Source organism: Mus caroli, unplaced genomic scaffold, assembly GCF_978045245.1.
Source record: "Mus caroli unplaced genomic scaffold, Mus_caroli_1 scaffold_8, whole genome shotgun sequence".
Taxonomy (NCBI): Eukaryota; Metazoa; Chordata; class Mammalia; order Rodentia; family Muridae; genus Mus; species Mus caroli.
Genome location: NW_028227263.1, coordinates 37498532 through 37522960, shown reverse-complemented (window position 1 = coordinate 37522960; position 24429 = coordinate 37498532). Strand labels below are relative to the sequence as shown.

General features: G+C 36.5%; 3 protein-coding genes across 3 annotated transcripts; all 3 read left to right on the top strand.

The window, feature by feature from the left end:
• Positions 1-6688: 6688 nt before the first annotated feature.
• Positions 6689-7633, top strand: LOC110298414 (olfactory receptor 5P76-like). Its single transcript, XM_021167650.2, has one exon. The coding sequence runs from the start codon at positions 6689-6691 to the stop codon at positions 7631-7633; it is 945 nt and encodes a 314-aa protein (XP_021023309.1).
• Positions 7634-15260: 7627 nt separating this feature from the next.
• LOC110298451 (olfactory receptor 5P79) lies at positions 15261-16205 on the top strand. Its single transcript, XM_021167705.1, has one exon. It carries the CDS (start codon positions 15261-15263, stop codon positions 16203-16205), a length of 945 nt encoding a protein of 314 aa, XP_021023364.1.
• A 6870-nt stretch (positions 16206-23075) lies between these two features.
• On the top strand, positions 23076-24014 carry LOC110298952 (olfactory receptor 5P80). Its single transcript, XM_021168499.1, has one exon. The coding sequence runs from the start codon at positions 23082-23084 to the stop codon at positions 24012-24014; it is 933 nt and encodes a 310-aa protein (XP_021024158.1). The 5' UTR covers positions 23076-23081.
• Positions 24015-24429: the final 415 nt, after the last annotated feature.

The window sequence follows — 24429 nt, the reverse complement described above, 5'->3', positions numbered from 1 at the left end:
TCATGAATTGGCAGCCAAACTTTGTAACGTGATAGTGATGTTTCTAGTATTGACTTTAAGGAGAATAAGTTGTTTAAAACTGGGTCTTGCTTTCCAAAAGTTATAGATATATTCTAATATTGCAACAGAACTTAAAAATTATGGTTAAAATTGCCAATGTTCCATTGACTACAGCTTGCAGTTTGATTTCAAATTTAAGATCTTTAATTCACCTGTATATTGTAATTAAGATAATTATAAGAGTAATCATCTTATGAGACTGCTAATACAGCTCACTTTATACAAAACTGGGACAGAGTTATCTAGCTATGTTTGTCTTTGTGCATAGATTAGACCCTCAGACAATCAGTTTGGCTATAGTTGCTGTCTGGCAGGAAACTGCAATATGGGCAATTTTTTTCATAGCACAAAAGTTGTGAAGAACGCTTTCACTGTAAGTCATCTTAAGAAAGAGTATCAAAAATTAGAGACATAGACAATTAAATTGTTCCTCTAAAATTGTTCCTTATTACAGGAGGGCCAAGATGCTCAGATTAAAAAATATTTTACGTTTGAGTTAATGCAGGGCTCAAGACAGCAGCAGGAAAGCTTGTAACCTTCTTTTATTTTGCAAACAGTGCCTGAGAAAGTTTCCCCTGTGTTCAAGGGAATTTCTTTTTAGCTTTGTTGCAGATCTATTCAGATGTTTAAAATAATGCTTAAATTCAAAGAGTTTTGCTTTTAATGAACTGGTGATCACTAGATAATTTTGCCTGTAGGTATGGCTAACATAGCTTTACAATACGTAAGAAATTTTTGTTGTCTGCTTCAATACAAGAAGCAAAGAGTTTAAATCTTTCCGTATATATTGTTTCCTAAGTGAAAAGTATTTTATTAGGTAATGCCTCTAAAGGGAAGTTTAGAGTTCTAGGGAGTAGTTATTGCTCCATAAGATTCAGAGACAATATATTTTTAATATTTAGGATTTTAGTTACAGAAAATCTAAGAAAGAAAAATTTATTTGCTTCAAAATTTTTATTTTCAAAACCTCCAAGAGATGTTTTGTCAACAATTTAATGTTACACATGTTACTGAGATATTTTATAATTCTCAAAGACGTATTATAAAACTTTAAAAACTATGCCTTCTTTAAAAACAAAGAAGGGGGAATTATATCCCCATGCACATTATTTAAATCACATTTTTATTTAAAAAAAAACTAGATATAATAATGTCTAGGGCAGATAAAAAGGATCCACTTATTGGCACATGCCATGATCCTGTTCAGATACTTGATATGGGGAAAAGGGGGAATGTTTATGTTTTTTCCACAGAATGCTGCAAGAGCATGTTAGCTTCCAATGTGACAGGCTGACCTGTGACTTGTGAGTGTCCTGACAGTGGTGACCAGAAAGTTGTGTTGAGTGCACAAAAGAGGACAAATTGGAGAGCAGCCACTTACAAACAGATGAAGAAACTTCCTATCTCCACCATGGGCTTGGAATTCATTCATTACCATCGGCTGGACGTTGGTGATAACAAGCAAGTTACTGGAGAAGAGTCAGACGTGGATACCACTTCATCACCCTCGTCTCAGGGAGAGAGACTCAATTTCCATAAAATGCTTAAGTAAGATCATTCCCCTCCCCCTAAATTCGGCCATCAGTCTCATGCCACGAATCATTTATAGATTGCCGTAGTCTGTGCTTCCGACATGGTAATATACATTCTCACCACATTGGAAACTAAACAGTCATCCCAGGCTAGACACATTGAAAAATTGGAACTTGAAGCAGTCGCCCATGAGAGTTGTAAGGCTAAGGCACTGCACAGAGATTAGTCTGGAAGCTGTTAGTTTCTGAGAGGCATGTCTGATTGCATGAAGGTTGAGTGCCCTAGGGTCCTTTCCCCAGGAAAAACGGCATGGGAAAGGTCAGAGTTACTCTGGGTAAAAATCTGTGGGTCTGAGAGTCAATCCTGTACATGGCCCCTAACAGTACACACTGGGGATCAGACCTCTACCTCTACCCACGGAGCTTCGTTCCTAAATCCCTTGGCTAGGCCAGGTTATACCCAACAGACTGGAACCGTTAATTCAAGCCTCATAGATGACTTGTCCTTGTGTCCTTCATGGTTTTAGAGAATCACCCGGTGAGCAAACAGACGTTTAGGCAGTCGTTAAAAACGTGGCTACAAATTTATTATACAATATGCCTTTATAAAAATATTAAAACGGGGGAGATATTGGGAGCCATTAAGACAACACAATTGTCCTGATCTCTAAATTGGGCCTCTCCCCCTGAGAAGAAAAGGGGGCCTTGATGCAACTCAGAACATTTCTGTGTCGTTATTCACACAAGGTTCTCATCTTTCTCTACCCTCCAATTTGGTTCTTAGGAGAAGGTCCCCTCGAGACCCTCAAATAACTGGACCTGCTGGACGGGTCACACATTTTCAACAAAGAGCTAATGCTAATACTCCTAAAATTATTCCACAAAACAGAGATAGAAGGAACACTGTTATCATCATTTTATGAGGTTACAGTGACCCTAATCCACAGAAAGATTCAATAAAGGAAGAAAACTTCATGGGAGGGGGTGAAACCGGGAAAGAGAATAACCCATAAAAAGGAAGAAAGCATTTATATTTGAAATGTAAATAAAGAAAATATCCAATAAAAAAGAAAACTTCAGACCAATTTCTCATATAAACATTGATACAAAAACAGAACACATGAAAATATCATCCACCAGGATCAAGTAGGTTTCATCCCAGGGATGCAATGGTGGTTCAATATACAAAAATCTGTAATATAATCTGCCATGTAAACAAACTGAAAAAAAAATGATGGTGAAAAAGCCTTGAAAAAACCCAGTACCCTTCGTGTCAAAAGTCTTGAAGACATCAGAAATAAAATGTGCATACATAATATAATAAAATAACTATACAGCCTGCCAACATCAAATTAAATGGCGAGAAACATAAAGCAATTCCACTACAATCAGGGACAAGACAAAGATGTTCACTTCCTACCAATTCAATATAGCTTAAAATTCAAGATAGAGCAGAAAGAAAACTAAAGGAGATAAAGGCGATACAAATTGAAAAGGAAGAAGTCAAAGTATTGCTCTTTACAGAATCTATGATAGTATACACAAATAACACCAAAACTCTACTAGTGAACTCCTACAGCTGTTAAACAACTTCAGCAAAATGGCTGGATACAAAATTAACTCAAAGAATTTAGTAGCACCCCCCCCTTTTTTTTTAACAATAAACAGGCTGAGAAAGAAATTAGGGAAACAGCACCATTAAAATAGCCAGAAATAATATAAAATATCTCCCTGTAATTCTAACAAAGCAAGTGAAAGACCTGGATGACAATAACTTCAAGACTCTTGAGTAAATAATTTAAGAAAGTATCAGAAGATGGAGAGATCTCCCAAAGCTCATGGATCGGTAGGATTAACATAGTGAAAATCACCATCTTACCAAATGCAATTCAATGAAATTCTCATCAAAATTTCAACACAATTCTTTACAGACCTTGAAAAGAGCAATTCTCAACTTCATATGGTAAAACAAAATACACAGAATAGCAAAAATTATCCTGAATTATAAAAGAGCTTCTGACAGTATCGCCATCTCTGACCTCAAGCTGTACTATGGAGCAATAGTGAGAAAACTATTAGTATAGGCACAGACAGGTTGATGAATGTAATTGAATCAAAGACTTAAAATTAACTCACACATCTACAGATACTTGATTTATGACAAGGAAGGCAAATCCATTAAATGGAAGAAAGCAATTTCAACAAATGGCACTGGTCTAACTAGAGGTCTGTATGCAAAAGAATACAAATAAATCCATATTTATCATCTTGAACAAAACTCAACTCCAAGTGAATCAAAGACTTCCACATAAAACTAGATAAACTATATTTAATAAAAGAGATAGTGGGGGATATCTTTATACTCATTGGCATGGGAGACAACTTCTTGAAGAGAAAGAACATAAATGGCTACTCTATAACATCAAAAAATGATAAAATGGACCTCATGAAACTGAAAATTTTCTGAAAGGCAAAGGACACTTGAGGACAAAACTGCAGCCTACAGATTGGAAAAGGGTCTTCACTAACCCTACAAGCAACAGAGGACTAATATCCAAAATATATAAAGAACCCAAGAAGGTAGACACCAACAAAACAAATAACCAAAATTAAAAAGATGATGCAGAGCTAAACAGAGAATTCTCAACAGAGGAATATCAAATGTCCAAGTTCCTAGTCATCAGAGAAATGCAAATCAAAACAACCATTCGATTCTATCTTATGCCCATCCGAATGGCTAATATCAAAAACTGAATGACAGCACATGCTGACAAGGATTGAGAGCAAGGGGAACACTCCTTCATTGATAATGGGAGTGAAACCTTGTGCAACCACCTTGGAAATATTTTGAAGTTTCTCAGAAAACTGGGCACAATTTTACCTCAAGTTCCATCTATACTACTCCTGGGCATATACCCCAAAATTCACTATACCAAAGGGATACTTGCTCAACTATGTAGCAGCTTTATTAGTAATAGCCAGAAGCTGGAAACAATCTCATATTCCTCTACTGAAAAATGGATAAAGAAAACATTGTTTATTTATACAAAAGTACACTACTCAGCTACTAAAAACAAGGACATCAGGAAATTTTCCAGAAAATGTATGCAACTAGAAAGTATCACCTCAAGTGATGTAACCCCAGCCCAGAAAGATATGAATGGCATGTTTTTACTTATAAGCGGATAATAGCCATAATATATAGGATAACCACACTACAAAAGTTGGAACCAAAGAGGTTAAGTAACAAGATGAGCCCAAGGGAGGAGGCTTGAATCACACCTGACATAATTTTATCATATTCATTGAACAATTATCATATGAATCATGTTCATTCTTACACAAGAGGAAAGTACCAGGTAGATAAACTCATTTAAAAGTAGTTGTGTGTGTGTGTGAAATGATCTGGAAATGAGATAATGATCCTCAGTGATTTGAATTCACATCTGAATCCAGAGTCTCAGCAGGGACTTAGTCAATGACAAACAATGACACCAGGAGACAGCTGTGCAGCTACAAAAGCAAAATAACCTTGACTTTATTACTTTGCAATGAATTCTGCTTGGAAGAGGTAAGTTTTGAGTTTTGTGGGTAAACCCAGCTATTTATTGACCTTAAGCATCTTTAGAGAATGCTTTCTTTGAAAACTCACCCCAACTTATAATCTTTAGTGGATACACATATCTGGTGGAATAGGCAATAAACTGGACAAAAAGACACACAAACAAATTGCACAATGAGCTTCTATTTCCATACTCAAACCCCTGTTAATATCTAGTTAATCTCAATCGTTAGACATTTCTTATTTATCTAGAATCCAGCATGATCAATAACAGTATAGGAATTTACTACTCAGGAATATGAAGTCACTGTTTTTAAAATGCTTTGACGGAAAGAGAGGCCCATTGGTTGTGCAAACTTTATCTGCCTCAGTACAGGGGAATGCCAGGGCCAAGAAGTGGGAGTGGGTGGGTGGGGGAGTGGGTGGGGGAGCGGGTGGGGGACTTTTGGGATAGCATTGGAAATGTAAATGAAATAAATACCTAATAAAAAATAAAATAAAAAATGCTTTGATGGTGTACATTGCATAATGACTTATAGAAATACTTGTTTTGCTTATTGACTGAAGGTTCTACTATGAAGCAGCAGATATTTTAGACAATCAGAAAATATAATGTCAAAAATATTGAAGTAAGAGTTCATGCGATCCTGAGCTGCATAAACATGGGTAAACTTAAAATTTTGAATATTTTTTCCCATTTGTACTGTGTAGTAAATCATGTGATTTCATTCTATCACACTCCACTTAGAAAACATGGATTCCTTTTTAGTTTTTCAAGTTCTAATAAGAAAATTTATCTTGATGTAGGCTTGCTTCACTAGCAGACAATACTAATTTTATATGATGGAAACTCATCTTTTGTATATTAACCACAGAGCTGCTTTATGTACCAAATTTGCATGTGCTCAGTTTCACTGTGACTTTTTCATATATAGCAATTACTAAAAGTTAGATCAAATTCAAATACAGTCTGTCTACAGCTCATATCCTCATTCTAGACTTCTTATATAGTGACCAATTACAAACTAAATATTCTCAAAGAAATAGAAATCATAAAAGTATATAATTCTTTAAAAAATTAAAGAACTAGTTATAAAATTCTGTCTTATCCTGGTGCTTAGAAACATCGGTAAGGTTAGCCATTATTAGTCTATAGCACACAATTCTGTGATTGTGGATTTTATGTCTTGTAGTATTTACAATAACTTCTGTTATTTACACAAGTCTCATATTCTAAAACCTTACTTATAAAACCACAGAGGTATATTTTACTATACATAACTAAAAGATAACAGATACATTATTTGAAAGAAATTTACTACCATTTGTTTTAAAATTTTAAGTCACATTTATGCAGAAATACAGATGTACCTGACCAAAATTTTGTTTGATATAACTGTCAATTCTCTTTAAATGATACATTTATTTCTGATACCCTCATGGTTGAGTTGATGAAAATGATGTCATCTACTCATAAAACTCTTCCTATAATGTCTCCATCACAGCCTTGATCTGGCACCAGTTACACTGCCCCATGGCTTTCCTGGAGGATGGGAACCACACAGCATTGACAGAGTTCATTTTATTGGGATTAACGGATGACCCAGTCCTTAGAGTTGTTCTCTTCACCATCATCCTGTGCATCTACCTGGTGACTGTGTCTGGGAACCTCAGCACCATCCTTCTCATCAGAGTCTCTTCCCAGCTCCATCACCCCATGTACTTTTTTCTCAGCCACTTGGCTTCTGCTGACATAGGATACTCATCTTCTGTCACACCCAATCTGCTTGTCAACTTTTTGGTGGAGAAAAATACCATTACATACCTAGGATGTGGCATCCAGCTTGGCTCCGGTGCTTTCTTTGGAACAGTTGAGTGCTTTGTTCTAGCTGCAATGGCATATGATCGCTTTGTGGCAATTTGTAGCCCACTACTCTATTCAACCAAAATGTCTATACAAGTCTGTATCCAGTTGCTTGTAGTAGCATACATAAGTGGTTTTCTTAATGCTTCCTCCTTCACCCTTTCGTTCTTTTCTTTTTTCTTCTGTGGACCAAATATAATCAATCACTTTTTCTGTGATTTTACCCCTCTAGTTGAACTCTCTTGTTCTGATGATAGAGTCTTTATTATTCTTGCCACTATATCTGTTGGCACTGTCATTTTTATCACAGTGCTTATCATTGTTGTCTCCTACATGTACATCCTCATCACCATCCTGAAGATGCGCTCCACTGAGGGCCGCCACAAAGCCTTCTCCACCTGCACCTCCCACCTCACAGCAGTCACTCTGTTCTATGGAACTGTCACATTCATTTATGTGATGCCCAAGTCAAATTACTCTACGGACCAGAACAAGGTGGTGTCTGTGTTCTACATGGTGGTGATCCCCATGTTGAACCCCCTCATCTACAGCCTGAGGAATAATGAGATTAAGGGTGCTCTGAAGAGACAACTTGGTAGAAAAATATTTTCATAGAAATATCTACAACATTGTCAGACTTGTTATGGCAGTAATATGGATATAGTAATAAAAGTTGAGTTTCTGTGGTTGAAAAGATAATTGTTATATTATTAGCAAATGTGGAAGTTTGTAATAAATATTAGAGTTTAATTTTCAGACTATAGAAGAAATAAAACTGTCATAAATTAACTTTAATAAAATCAAATAACCTTTTAATTAACAAAATAAGGTGATTCATCTAAAACAATATGCTGAAAATATTTTGACATCATTTTCTAATATTTTCAAATATTTCATAGTCAACTTTATTACAAATTGTCTATTAACTGTTCCCAAAGTGTTTGTTAAGGTCTGTTCTCTAGTGTTGTTGAGAAAGACTAAAATCATAAAGCTTAAGTCTAATGGGCAATCTTTAGTTTACCAGAGGCATGCCATGATGGAGACAAGGAGACTCAGAATATTGTTCCTCTTCATTGGTCATAATGTGAGGGTTTTTTCCCACCAGGTGTTCCTTTGATGATATACAACTGCAGGTACACAGCAGTGGAATCAATTCTTAGGATACAGAGACTTCAAAAGCAGTGTGATAAAAATTAACCTTTATCTTCAGTGCCAATTGATGAGCTTAAATTCTTGTTGTAGCAACAGAAAGCTTACTAACACATATTATAATGCTTCCGGGTATATGTTTCAACACATGATTGTCCTGAGATAAGTCTGATGACTATAGTTATTCGCAAACTGTACAGAAATGGTAGAGAAAGTAGGGGGTTGTAATCACCTGAGGCCACACTAACTGGGTTCCTCAGTGGGAGGTGGGAGGCCGGAGCTGTATGGAAGGAAACGAGGAGAGAAATAATGGAGGCCAAGACATGTTTCTATTCAAGGCCCCCAAGTTTACTAAGACTCTGTGCTTATAAAGGGGGAAGGCTCATCCCCGCCAATCCATTCTTGGTGCCTGTTGACAGCCTTTAGGCAGATCTGCTGGATGCTGTCTCTGGAATATCTCAGGGCCTCGCAGCAGGTAGCAGTGTCTTGGAGAAGAGCAGAGGCAGGTGATAGAACAATAGAGCCATCTAAATTGGAATGTTCCACCCCAGGTGGTCTCATACTCAGTGGCAGCAAGGTCAAAGCCAGCCTACTCAAGGCTGGGAGAGGCTACAGCGGGTAATTGGTGGAATTATTTTTATAGAAATGTTGTCTGTGCAATACAGGTTTTGTGTATCCATAAAAATCTGATGCGTGGTATAGAGTGGTGGTATGATCCCAATTGTTAGGTACATAGAAAAGAACAGTAAAACCATTCCTCATTAATCTGATTTCTTGACAGTTTCAAAACTTAATATTATTATCATTAATATTATTTAATATTTTTACAGACAAGTCTTTATCCCCTTCCCAGTCTGCCCTCTAACTGTTCTATGCCCTATCATCTCCAAGAAGATGTCCTCAACCCACTCCCCACTCCCCACTCCCTGGGTTCTCAAGTCTCTTGAAGCTTAGGTTCTTCTCTCACAGAGGCCAGACCAGAAAGTCCTCTCCTGTATATGTGTTGGGGGCTTTATATCAACTGGTATATACTTGGTGACTCAGTGTCTGAGAGATCTCGGGCAACCAAGTTAGTTGAGACTTCTGGTCTTCCTATTGAGTAGTATTCTTGAACTTGCCAGGACCAAAGGAAACAAATTAATAAAAACAACAGAAATGGTTTCTAAAGAGAGCTAAGTTTATAATTTCAACAGTGAGCCTGTGAAGAGGACACTTTTAGAAAATTTCATGGTCAGCCACTTATCCTCATGTGCACATGTGGGCAAACCTGGATATATCTCCTTTGAAATCTGACTGCCTTTAGGAGAGATGAAATCAATTTTCACATGTGGGTGATGATCACATTTTCTCTTCTTTCCCCTCCACTGTAATGTTCCAAAAACAAATTTCACCTTCTTGATGATAGAACCAAAGTCACTGATGTTTTTACTCATTCACTTAGAGTTTCACACATTCTAGAATCCGTACAATGATTCTCACGTTTCAGATTAGTTTAGTACAGTGGAAGTAGTTAGAAATAAAAACTGGCAACAGTGGAATTTATTCACTTCTATAGGATCTTCACAGTAAAACTTAAAGGTACATGATGTAGACTATCAGAAGACGTTGAGCACTATTGATAAAACAAAAATTAACAAAATCCAAAATCATGTGTGTTAGGTTGATGTACACAGGGAAAGGGTTGACACTGACTTCTTACTGAGAACCTAATACCTGAGAAAGTATTGCAGGATGAGGACACTCATGTAAAATAAAGCAGTACCTATGTGAGATAGTTATGTGAGTATAATTTTGCTTTCATGTACATTGAAGCTTCTGTTGAAATAATGACAGAACTGTTCATTTTAATCAGCCCTATGGCATACCTAACTGGAACAAACGATAAAATGTTAAGTATATCTTCAATGTTAAATTATAGCTTACAAAATACGCATTCTATAAGCATGCCCAGAAAGTACAACTCAGGAAATTAGACCTAAATTTTTATTTATTATATTTTATTTCAGTGAGGTGAGTTAGCAGATTAAAGCCCCTACCTCAAAACCTTGATAACTTGAGTTCATTTCCTAGAACCCACATAAAAGTAAAAGAAAGGAAATCCCCTGCCACTACACATGATCCTACAGTAATTTATATACTTTTCTTTTCAATGACAGAATTTGACAATTCAGAAATAAGTGCTATAAAACTGAGTCAAATTTAAGATGAGATGTGGGATTAGAGATGCAAGAATCATAAACTCAGAAATGTCCTTTGGAGAGATCTAATCAACAGAAATCATGCATATTAGCAAATATAGAGAAAATAGAGGAAAGCAACCCTTACACAGATTGTAGCAACTGTGGCAAAAGGAACCTCAGTCCTTGAACTTGGCTCTACAAGTCCAAGAACACCTGCCACATCAGGACTAATTGAGTAAATGAATGGACGTGTCTCAATTATCCCTGTCAAACACAGAGAAAATATTGACCCACTGAATAAAAACTGAGGATACCAAACAGAAACGAAATGACCTTATGTGTAGCCTCCCCCAGCCTTGAAGCAGGCTGATCCGGACTTTGACCTTGCTACCACTAAGCAGGAGATTACCTAGGGTAGAGCCTTCTGACCTTGATGACTCTATTTGTTCTTCTCTAAGACTCTGCTTCCTGCTGAAAGGTCCTTGAGACATTCTGGAGACACACCCTATAGATTGCCTATGGGCTGGTTCCAGGCATCAAGAATGGGCTGGCGGGAGATGGGCCTACCCTCTTTATAAGCACAGACTCTCAGTAAATTTCAGAGGCTTTGAAAAGAAAGGTTTGTCTTGGCCTCGTTCTTTTCTCCTGTCTGATCTCTTTCAGCACCAGCACCTTTCAGGGGAACCCCAGTTCACATGGCCTCAGGTGGCTACACTTATGCAAAAAAAAAAAAAAAAAAAAAAGCACTAGAATTTACGATATAAAGCATAGCAAAGGAGTTTTGAAAGTTTTTCATTGTTCAGTGACCAGCTGCTTACAACAAGGGGCATCAGAGGTAGAATGACTCCATAAAATTAAGATTAGCAGGAGTCAGACCAGGCTTTCAAAGTGAAGAGCAGAGAGTGTTTCGACTATCTTCCATCAAAAAATAGAAGCCAAAATCTATTTGTGGTATGAATTGTGAGATACCAATTCTGCCCTGAGGATCAGCTATGTGAGGTTTTTTTTCACAAGGTTTTATCTCTCAGAGTTTTCTATATATCAGTATTTTTATCTCCTTTAAATCAGCTTTGCTCTCCTCTCTCAACATATTCCTCAAGGTAAGTAATAAAGAGTATTGACACCAATAACTACAAAAAAACTAGCACAAGTGAAAAGATTTTAAATGAAAATAGCCAAAGTTGTATTTTAATCTCAGTATCCACTAACATGAAACAAAAAAATGAACCTAGAATCAACAGCTGAGATAGTTTTGTTATCATTATAATTCTAATAATTATCAAATGAAAGTGAGCCAATTCTCAAATCAAAATAAAAAAATTTCAGATTGATTCCTTGAAATTTGTTTTCATAGCTAATAAATGTCTTTTTCACCTGAGAAAATGGGTCCTGGGGATTTGATTCATATGTGAATCCCGAGACAATTCAGAGACACATTCTCAATGGTAAAAGAATCATTGTGGGGATAGCTAGAACTCTATAAAATCATGTTATAATTATCATAATGTTCTTACTTTAAAATGAATCCTTACTTCAGAAGGTGAGTGTTCTGGTTTCCTTCTACCATTGAGGAATAATTTGCTCTTTGAAAATGTGTGTATGTGTGTGTGTGTGTGTGTGTGTGTGTGTGTGTGTGTGTGTGTTATAGTTTGGAAAATAGTCAGGTATAATCACACAAAAAAACAAGTTAATCAACTTATATTTTAAGTCAAATTTCTCTGAATAAATATATATAGAACTTAATTCTCAAAGCTTTCTTATTTATCCAAACACTTTGAAGAGGAGAATCTCACATAGTCTCTACTGGCATATAAGTTTAGCGTTCAAGAAAATTAAATGCTGATAAGTTCACTAGCATTACCATAGATTCGTGATTTCATGACAAATATGTCATGAAAATACAGACTTTTTTACTGACTAAATGTTCTAGCATCACAGGCTCTAGGAACCATGAACATACTCAAGAACATAGGGCTGAATATCTCAAAACATGGGAATCAGCCTGATCCTAGCTGGGTGAATATCCACACCCTGTCCTCTGTATAGAGGCAATAATATTTCATTTCATTGAGTTTAGCTACAAAAATTATTACATTAGGAGAGGATCTGGTGAGTATATGAATAAACTTATACTAATATTATTAGAAGTAGTACTCACATATTTGCAAGTGATTAGACTGATGGAGAAAACGACTTGATAAAGTAATGGTTTAATTAGTAAGAGTTTAAAATTTTACAGTAGGTCCTCTCATTTATAATTTTAGTGTGAATTCTCCCCAGCCCCATTTCTTGTAAGAAATCGTAGCTCTCATTACAAATATTAGCCTTAAAACAAACAGGTAACTGACAGACTTGATGACCTATTTCCCTTACTAAGAAGAACTTCTTGTTTCAAAAGCTGACCTGTTGCCTCTCAAATTAACACATGCTTTTCACTTTTTTTCCAATTTTCAAAGACAGTGTCATAAGAGTAGACTGAATTCTTTCTAGCTCCAGTTCATGTCTTCACACTAGTGTTACTAATGTAACACTAAGTTATCTATCAATTTCAAATCACACATTTCCATCAAGATTAAAATTTAATTAATAAGGGTCTTAATATTATTCCATGGGAATGACAATTGAGCATTTTATAATGTATTAAGTTTAGTACAGTTCATTTTGAAGGATTATGATTGATTATTATTATTCACTTCACATTTCACTCACTGCCTTCTCCAAGTCACCCCTCCTACAATTTTTCCCCCATTCCCCTTCCCTGCTCCTCTGAGCAGGTGGTTCCCCTCCTCCCTCCCCACCCCACCCCCACCCCGGGCTATCCCCTTACCTGGCACATCAAGTCTCTGTGTGACTAGACACATCCTCTCTCTCTGAAGAACATGTCCCATGTTCAGGCAACAACTTTTGGGATAGACCCATACCCCCACAAGATCCAGTTTTTTGGGACACACATGAATACCAAGTTGCACTTTGGATATATATATATATATATATATATATATATATATATATATATATATATATATGGGGAGGCCTAGGTCCAGACTGTGTATGCCTTCACTTGGTAGTTCAACTTCTGAGAGCCCAAAAATTTCAGGTGAGTTGACTCTGTTGGTCTTCCTATAGAGTTCCTATCCCCTTTGGTTCCCTGTAGTCCTTCATACTATTCTTTTATATCAGTCCCCAAGCTCCATCCACTGTTTGGCTGTGAGTATCTGAATCCCTCTGAGTCAGCTGCTGGATAGAGCTTCTCAGAAGAGAGTCATGCTAGACTCCTTTCTGGAAGCATAACAGAGTATCATTAATAGTATCAAGGATTGATGCTTTCCCGTGGGATGAGTCTTAAATTGGACCAGTTACTGGTAGGACATTCTCTCAGTCTCTGTTATGTCTGCCATCCCTTCATATTTCTTTTAGACAAGAAAAATTTTGAGTGGTATGTTTTCTGGGTGTGTTGGTTGTTCATCCTAACTACGGGAACTGACTTCTTCAAGTTTCATACCCACAATGCTGTTAGTCACAGCTATGGTCACCCACATTGATTCTTGGACACCTCCCTTATCCCAGGTATCTGTTCCTTCCTGGAGATGTCCACTACCTCCTTAACCCTGTCAGTTGCAAATTTCCATTCGTTCTCATGGTTAAATGGACATCCCTCTTGTACCTGCCCACATTTGATCCCAAACCCCCCATTTCCCTCCCCATCCCCTCTCTCACCCAATTTCCATCTTCCTCTTATGACTATTATATTTCCCTTAGATGAGATTCTTAAAGTACAGATATTACTTAAAACAATATTGAATAATTTTACGTTTGTAAAGCTTAGTCCTTTCTTGCACATTCGATACTTGTTACTTTCATCAGACTCACAGTTTCCGTATACAGTTATAAATACAATTAAGTGAGTTTTATTATAAACATAAATTAAAGTTACATTGTTTAAGAGATGTTTCTAGTCTTTCATTTTAAAATTTATTAAATAGTTTTGCACATGAATACACAGTGAGTGTTCGATGTACTACCCCAATTATGTTTTGTTTAATGCACTTATGTAATAATTTCTATGTGTTAATGGAAATGCAGAGACAAGTTTACAAATACTTCTCTTTTTTTGCACTAAAGTAAATGCTTTATTGAAAAATTATCAACAAAATTGGACTGGGTTTACTCTCTATTTTCAGTCATGAATTTTCTGCTTTGCATATAAATATTTCCTTCATAATTCCATCTTATTGTTAAAGTTCTAAATAAAATATAACTACATCATTACACTCTTCTTCCCTCTAACCTACCCCAAACACCCCTCATCACTCTGTCTCCAAATCATAGCCTCTACTTTTTTTTTTTATAAAACTCCCAGCAGGCACCTCTGCATATTGGGTAAGGTACCAACCAGCTTTATTTCTCTCACATTGCCATTTATGAAACTTTGCATGGTTGTTGAAGTCTGTCTGCAGTTGTAGTCAATCTATTTTATCTGTTACCACTTCTTTTTTTTAATTTTTATTACGTATTTTCCTCAATTACATTTCCAATGCTATCCCAAAAATCCCCCATACCCCCCCCCCACTTCCCTACCCACCCATTCCCATTCTTTTGGCCCTGGCATTCCCCTGTATTGGGGCATATAAAGTTTGCAAGTCCAATGGGCCTCTCTTTCCAGTGATGGCCGACTAGGCCATCTTTCGATACATATGCAGCTAGAGACAAGAGCTCCGGGGTACTGGTTAGTTCATCATGTTGTTCCAACTATAGGGTTGCAGATCCCTTTAGCTCCTTGGGTAATTTCTCTAGCTTCTCCATTGGGAGCCCTGTGATCCATCCAATAGCTGACAGTGAGCATCCACTTCTGTGTTTGTTTGGCTAATACTGTCTCCATCACAGCCTTGATCTAGCAACAGCTACACTGTCCCATGGGTATCCTGGAGGATGGGAACCACACTGCAGTTACAGAGTTCATTTTATTGGGTTTAACAGATGACCCAGTCCTTAGAGTCATCCTCTTCACCGTCATCCTGTGCATCTACCTGGTGACTGTGTTTGGAAACCTCAGCACCATCCTTCTCATCAGAGTCTCTTCCCAGCTCCATCACCCTATGTACTTTTTTCTCAGCCACTTGGCTTCTGTTGACATAGGCATTTCATCTTCTGTCACTCCCAATATGCTTATCAACTTCCTGCTGGAGAGAAGCACAATCTCCTACACTGGATGTGGCATCCAGCTTGGCTCAGCAGCTTTTTTTGGATCAACTGAGTCATTTCTTCTGGCTGCCATGGCTTATGATCGTTTCATGGCAATCTGTAACCCACTGCTTTATTCCACCAAAATGTCCACACAAGTCTGTATCCAGTTGCTTGTGGGATCTTATATAGGGGGTTTTCTTAATGCTTCCTCTTTTACACTTTCCTTCTTTTCTTTTCTCTTCTGTGGACCAAACAAAGTCAATCACTTTTTCTGTGATTTTACTCCTTTAGTTGAACTCTCCTGTTCTGATAACAGTGTCCTGCTAATTCTTGATTCATTTTCTGCTGGCTCCATCATTGTAATCACAGTGTTTATCATAGCCATCTCCTACACCTACATCCTCATCACCATCCTGAAGATGCGCTCTACTGAGGGTCGACACAAGGCCTTCTCCACCTGCACCTCCCACCTCACAGCAGTCACCATCTTCTATGGAACTGTCACATTCATTTATGTGATGCCAAAGTCCAGCTACTCCACAGACCAAAACAAGGTGTTGTCTGTGTTTTACATGATAGCAATCCCCATGTTGAACCCCCTAATCTACAGCCTTAGGAATAATGAGATTAAGAATGCTCTGAAGAGACAATTTAGTAAAAAAACATTTTCTTAGACTTGTCTGCTACACTCTTTGCCACATTCTGTATAGTAATGATATACCATAGACGTTGTATTAAAAGGAAACTAGATATTGATAGTTGAAGTACATGTTACAGTATATAACCAGACTTGAAGTCTGGTAGTAAATGTACCAGGTGAGTATTCATACATCACAAATTAAATTATATAATCATAATAATACATTTCATTAGAAACAAAAAATTCCAAACAAAAATCAGTTGTTACAAATTATATTTCAGTTTTATTCATATTTTAAAGTAATTACCTGCTAGGTTGAAATATTGACTGCATAAAATTTTAAGTCTATATACATTTTCAGTTATAGCTACCTTCAATTGTATATAGTTACTATAGTTAGAACCAAGCACATTAGAGAGAAGATGGCAAAGTAGCACAGGAAATAATAATGCTGGAGATGTTCTTATTGTGGTTGTATCATCTATTTGGATGGGTCTTTCATAGTCATAGGCGCTAGAATATATATATGTATGTATATATATGTGTATATATATTTCCTCTAATCATTTTCCTGTTTCTCGTTGTGTATGTAAGTAGTATGAGACAAAGAAATCTGTCATGAAAGATGGTATGTCTTATGTGTGTCTGTGTATATATCTATACACATATACAGGTCTATATGTTATAGGCTTGTTTCTCCAAAGAAGCATAATCAATGCCACTGCTCACTAAGATTTTATCTATATGGCTCAAACTCTAAATCAGTTTATGTATACCATCAACAAATAAAAACCTAAATAAATTATATTCTTTTGTAAGTTTTAAATTTTTTGGATTGTGAGGTTTTCTTTATTGTTTTATTTTTAATATCTTGTATATACAGGTCACTAATCTTTTATCAGATATGTTGAAAAAGATGGTATCTTACTTTCTGGGCTTTCTCTGCACTTGGCTAATGGTTTCCTTTGCTGTGCAGATTTCTTTTTTTTTTTTTAGCTTTGTCAATTATTGGCATTAATTCACAGGCAAATGGAGTTCTATCCAGCAAGCTTTCTCTTGTATTTATGTCTCACAGAGGACTCCCAAAGTTTTGTTCTAGCAGTTTCAGAGGTGTAAGGTTCACTTTGAGGTTTTTGTTCCATTTGGAGTTGATTTTTGCACAGATGATAAATATGGGTCTAATTTCATTTTTAGTCATACAGACATCCATTTTCCTAACACCATTTGCTGAAGATATTGGGGGTTTTTAGCACATAAAGTTTAAAAATCTATACATCAAAGAAACCATAAGTCAAGCACAGAGGATGCCCAAAAAACAAGAGAAAATATAACAGATGTTTCATCTAGGTAGTTAAAATTTCTCTTTCTTTTTCTAGACTCTAAAATTCACATACTTCTAGGACCTTGCTAAACTTACATAGTAAGCCTTAATAAATGAAAAAAGTTAATTAATGGAAGAAAAATGCTTCATCTATCTACAATCTTGATTCCATTGGTGGTTAGTATATTACAGAGCATGTAAACAGCCTTTACAGACTAAGACAAAGGTCATGGTCACAGACGTTAAGGCCCTCTCCCCCAGGAGGGGAATGTTCAACCTCATAGATCCCTAAATTGAGGAAATTCTGGGTTTGATGCATTGCTTTGAGTAAACTCTTTCCATCCTAAATATGGAGGCATCTACCTCTGAACTTTCATGCTGGGTTGTATTCAACCAACTAATTCTTTAAAGGTTTATGAGAGTTGGGATAGATACTTTTCAAGCTCATTATTTAAAAAAAGAGATGAACTGCTTAGGTACCTCAGGACTGGAGAAATAGCACAGTGGTAAATCTCTTTAGTTTCATGTTTTCATTTACTGAAGAAAATGTGGAGCTTCCCAATCAGAATCCCAGACAGACCCAGACAACAAACTGTAAGCTTGAGGTTCCTAAAGAAAAAAAAAATGGTGAGACAGTGACCTTAGAAAGCAGCGACCTTGGAAGCCAGAAGCTCCTTGGACAACACTTGCCATAATTCATATAAACACCAATAAAGAAGTAGCATCTTCCCACTCACTCACTTTCAGTGGATTAATAAGTAAGGAGCTAATTTACTCTATCCTACTTTCTACTGTCTGCCTCAACTAACAACTATACTGGAGAAATGAGCTCCTCTATCATCCTGCAGCCTACTGAGATGATGTGAGGGTTAGAATATTTTTGTCAACTTGGTACAAGCTAGAGTTATCTGGGAAGAGAAGAAAGCAGTTGAGAAAATGCCTCCAACAGACTGGCCTATGAATACTTCTGTTAAGTATTTCTTGCTTAACAATTGACATCAGAAGGTCCTATTCACTGTGGGAGGTTCTACCCAAAGAACAGGTGGTCCAGTCTGGTATAAAAAAATCAAGCTGAGCATACCATGAAGGGCAAGCCAGTAAGTACTCTTCATCTTTGGTCTCAGCTCTATTTTTTGCCTTCAGTTTCCAGTTTTGTGTTCCCACCTCAATGATGGACTGTGGCATCTATGGGTAGGCCTTTCCTCTCCAAGTTGGTTTTTGGTCAAAGTTTTACCACAACAAATGTTGCTACAAAAAGATAGAACAATGACATTGAGGTGATGGTGCAGTGCAGTATTCAAAGTAATATAACATGAAAACATCCAAACATTAGCATATAATGTTAATGTATATTATATGCTAATGTTTGGATGTTTTCATGTTATATTATACAGTGAACAGCAGAAGCAGTACAGTTAATAATATTCTAATGAAAAGTAATAGAAACATAGAGGCCAACACTGAGATATCCTTCTAAGTCCTAGTAGTTACAAATTCAGAAAGTTATGTATAACTTTGTATTTAAGAAGCACAGAGAAATCTATATCCAGATAAAACTTTTTTTTTAACTTTTAGAAAAGGTTATTTGGACTTACAATTCCAGAGGGATAAGAATCTATGATAGCAGACTCACAACAGCTACAACTGGAAGCTGGAAACTCTATATCTTGTATTTAACACCCAAATTAATCAATTTCATACACATTCCAATAAGATCATATATCCTAAGCCTCCTAAACAGTGTTATCAATTAGAGACCAAGTATTCAAAGTTCCATGAGTATGAGGGATACCTCATCCAAACCACTATAGTTTCTTCACTAGACACCAAATTGTCAGCAAATTGCCTGGATTTTTGAATGTACCACAGGGCATTGTGCAAAATCAACATTCATTAAATGCTCACTGAATAAACACACTTAGGAAAAAGCAAAGACAGATTGAAGGTAAGGTAAGATCTGTTCTACACTAATGCCTGTATTTCTGTTGGACTTTTCTAGGTGTAGAGGAAAAGAACAAATGTTTCATTTTAGCATCTCCCATGATATAGGATGTTTGAATCAGTTTTATCATATTATCCTCAACCCCTTACTCTTCCTTTAAGTTCACCCTATCCCCCATCCCATATATTCATTTTCCCTGTATATTCTTTCTGTGAATGTCAGGAAACTTCTCATTTTCTAGAATGATTCCTAGGCATACAATGCTCCACACTAAGCATTTCATAGGCATGGTCTCTAAATGAAATTCTCTATACTTACACACACAAAAATTGCATAATAGCATCATCACTCTATTTTTAAGCTTTTTTTTTTCTGTTACCAGTGTGGGAATTTTTTCTGGGACCTTGGAGGAGAGCCCAGAAGACTCTAGACACATCTCCTCTGAACTTTTAAAATTAAAGGCAGACATATATTGAAGTAGCCAAAGACAAAGAAGTCATAATTTATGGAGTAAAACTTGTCTGAAGGATGGTTTCATGAAGAAACCATGAAGTTGAATTGAGGGGTATAGCAGTATAGCATTTTCCTTGGTTTTGTTTTGTTTTGTTCATTGTTTCATGTGGGGTTTTTGTTTTGTGTGTGTGTGTGTGTGTAGAGATGGATAAATATGTAGAGGTCAGAGGACCTCATTCCAGGAATCTATTCTCTTTTCAACTTGTTTTGATGCATGGAGCATGGTTTCTTTTAATTTCTGTCCCACTGTGTACTCTAGGATAGTTGGTATCAAGCTTCCAGAAGATTCTTTTTTTTTTTCAGATAATTTCTTTATTTACATTTCAAATGTTACCCCTTTCCTGGTTTCCCCTCCAAAAACCTCCATCCCCTCCACTCCCCCTGCTCACCAACCCACCCACTTCTGTTTCCTGGTCCTAACATCCCCCTACACTGGGGCATTGAGCCTTCACAGGACCTAGGGCCTTTCCTCCCATTGATGCCCGACAAGGCCATCCTCTGTCTACATATGTGGCTGGAGCCATGGGTCCCTCCATGTATACTCTTTGGTTGGTGGTTTAGTCCCTGGGAAGGACACATGCTTCACTATGTTCATAACAGCCTTATTTATAATAGCCAAAAGCTGGAAAGAACCCAGATGTCCCTCAACAGATGAATGTACACAGAAAATGTGGTGCATTTACACAATGGAGTACTACTCAGCTATTAAAACAATGAATTTATGAAATTCCTAGGCAAATGGATGGAACTAGAAACTATCATCCTGAGTGAGGTAACCCACTCACAAAAAGAACACACATAGTATACACTCACTGACTGATAAGTGGATATTAGCTCAGAATCTCAGAATTCACAGACCACATGAAGCTCAAGAAGAAGAAGCTAGATCAGGGGATTCTGACTATTATTTTGACTCTGCTCTCATTTCATCAAAGAAGCACTGGAAATACAGAAGCACATCAGCACATCAAGCCTTTGATGGATATTTGGAGGAATGAAATCAGGATATCAGCTGTGAGTGACAAGCTCTTTTACCTTCTGAATCATCTCTTCAGGCCTGATCTCTTCAGTACTATTAAAAAGGTTGTCTGGTCACTCCATGGATTTTTATGTCCTGGTTTAGCTTTCCTAAAGTAGAATCTTCTTCATTTTAATATTTCTTTCCCCCCATTCTTTCAGGACAGGGGTAGAGAGATGGCTAAGTATGTGTAGATTTTGGAAGAAAGACCTCAGCATTTAATGACATGGATTAAGATTTAAAAAGAAACAATATCACTGTAAACATTAATTTTAGAAATAGGAATTGTCACATGAATATTTGACAGTACAGAACTCAGAACAAAGAAGATGACTAGGTATATTTGTATAATGATAAATGTTTGAAAAGACAAAACTAAGAGATCCAGAAGACATATGTTATGAGATACAGGAGAGAATTAAGAATGGAAAGAGGTCCCTGGGGTTTTAAGCAATAGCATAGGCAACTCATGATGGTGAACATGGTCTGTAACTTGACTGTACTCCTGTTCTGTGTCATTATACTTGTTGTGACATTTTACTAAGGTGAGGAGCACATATAGAATCTCTGTGGTATTATATGTTATTATTGTGTGTGATTTTCCCATACAATAAATTTTAAAACAATGATAATATCATTTAGGGATGTATAAAATGAGCTTTTTTTCCAGAAATCTTTCAACTTTGAGCTAAAAGTCCTTCTACTGCACTGTGCTCTTGTGCATTCATGGCTTTTTCACTACTGCAATACTTCAATACTTCAATCCTTCAATCCTTGAAGTTTTCATGAAGCTAATTCTCAAAAAGATCAGTTGTTGTTCATAGATAACATGTATTTGTATGAATATGAGTATCTCCAATTTTCAGTCTGATGGGTTTTCAGTGGAATTTTAACAAGCAAGGTAGATACTCAAGGGATTATTTCCCATAAGACAGTATTTCTCATAAAACATAGCCTTCTTTGTTGTTTGTCCTTGAGGCTGAGCCACTCACAGGTAATTTCTCTTTTCTACTGATATGGGAATTTTTATTTATAATTTTAATAATTGAAATTATAAACACATTTTTAAAAGAATATAATTAGTTCCACATTTGTTTGTTTCTATAGTTAACACATGGCATAATATATACTATAATACTCAAATTAAAATATCATAGTATGGCATGTTTTAAAATAAAGCAGTGATAAGTATTTGTATAGTGCATGCCACTTATCTAGGGTAACATAAATAGTCAGTGACAAGTCAGATCCTCATCTTTGGTCTATGTTGCTAAAGCAGTCATTACATTTCTGCATTACATTTTGCATCCATGCCATATAATGCTTACTTCAGCTTTGATACTGTTATGTTCATATGTTTTCATTAAAAGGTTAAGTTTCACTGATATATTTCATATGTCTATCCTGTACAAGAAAAGTAATATACTAGTGTTCAAACACATGAATATCCAGTGCACATAATGTAGCTTGCTATTCTTCAATCAATTCACATATAATTAAGAAGAAGTAATATTTATTTGCACATACATGATATGGATATAGATGGTGGAATAGTTGGGAAGTGGAAAGAGACTAATGTGAAGAAGAGTAAAGAAATAGGAAAGGGAAATAAAGGTGAACGTGTTCAAAGTAGATGAAATACTTGGATAAAACTGCCACAAAACCTATGGTTTGGCACAGTGAAAATAAACTGAAAATGTAACGGTGTAATATCAAAGCAAAGCACACAATATTCAAGGCCAGGGTGTGTGTGCGTGCGCGTGTGCGTGCGCGTGCGTGCATGTGCAGTTTTCCTCACTGATTTCTTGGAAAAACTGAGTTGTTCTATTTCAGTTGTTCTTTATTCCTCATTGGCATGTAAACTAACAACATGAGGCACAAACGATGTGCTACAAACAAAAAATACTAATTTTTATTTCCCATGAATTAACCGGTTTACTGTTTTAGTATTTATGTAAGATAGTACATGAAATATTTCTCATGAAATGTATACATGCTATCTGTATTTCTGTTATTTACCTTATATACAGTTTCTGTAAATACAGTAAGAGTCAATACGATATTCTACTCTAATAGTTGACTGTTTTTCTTTTCAATGGCAGTATTCCTATCATAGATGGAACCTGGAAACTACACAGTGGTAACAGAGGTGATTCTTTTGGGATTTACAGAGGATGCTATAATCCGTGCCATTTTATTTATTGTGTTTCTAATAATCTACTCTGTCACCTTAATGGGCAATGTGAGCATAATCATGCTAATCAGAAGAAGCCCGCAGCTTCACACCCCCATGTACCTTTTCCTCAGCCATTTGGCATTTGTAGACATTGGATACTCCTCATCAGTCACACCCATCATGTTGAAGGGATTTCTCAGAAAAGAAACATTTATCCTTGTGTCTGGCTGTGTGGCTCAACTCTGTTCTGTAGTAACATTTGGGTCAACTGAGTGTTTCCTGCTGGCTGCCATGGCCTATGATCGCTATGTAGCCATCTGCTCCCCTCTGCTCTATGCCACACAGATGTCCTCCACAGTCTGTATTCTCCTAGTGGGAGCTTCCTACCTAGGTGGATGTGTGAATGCTTGGACATTTACTGGATGTTTATTAAACCTGTCCTTTTGTAGACCAAATAAAGTTAATCACTTTTTTTGTGACTATTCACCACTTTTGAAGATTTCGTGTTCTCATGACTTTTCTTCTGAAGTCATTCCAGCAATATCTTCAGGGTCAATCATTGTGGTCACTGTGTTTATTATTGCACTGTCTTATGTTTACATCCTTGTCTCAATCCTGAAGATGCGCTCCACTGAGGGTCGCCAGAAGGCCTTCTCCACCTGCACCTCCCACCTCACTGCGGTCACTCTATTCTATGGGACCATCACATTCATTTATGTGATGCCCAAATCCAGTTACTCCACAGACCAGAACAAGGTAGTGTCTGTATTCTACACAGTGGTAATCCCAATGTTGAACCCCATCATCTATAGCCTCAGAAACAAGGATGTTAAAGAGGCCATGAAAAAATTGATGGCTAACACTCACCATTAGCCATAATATCTGCAATTTTAAACACTGTAATAAGCTCTGAACTTCCAAATGACTGGACAGTATACTATGGAAATTTATTACTGTATTTGTGATATTTTAGACATAAATTTTTATCATCTTACTATCAAGATCTTCATCATAAAATCAGTGGACTAACTAATGTGACAATATTTAGCAAATTTCTCATTGTTTTATCCTTTCATCGGCCACCATTTTTCGCATCTATAAGCACAAGTCTCTCATATAAGTTCTGTTTCTTTTTAATGCAGCCTTTATATTTGAAATTGGAGAATCATTTGAATATTTTCAATAAGAGTGGGAATGCTATATAAGATCTTAACCTGAAAGAAATTACTTTCTGCGTTATAGAAATCTAAAGGTTGAAAACAAAGTAGAAAACTTGTGTTATCAAGAG

Bases quoted from the DNA above. Each gene is read 5' to 3' on its own strand.
- LOC110298414 (XM_021167650.2), top strand. From the start codon at position 6,689: ATGGCTTTCCTGGAGGATGGGAACCACACAGCATTGACAGAGTTCATT.
- LOC110298451 (XM_021167705.1), top strand. From the start codon at position 15,261: ATGGGTATCCTGGAGGATGGGAACCACACTGCAGTTACAGAGTTCATT.
- LOC110298952 (XM_021168499.1), top strand. From the start codon at position 23,082: ATGGAACCTGGAAACTACACAGTGGTAACAGAGGTGATTCTTTTGGGA.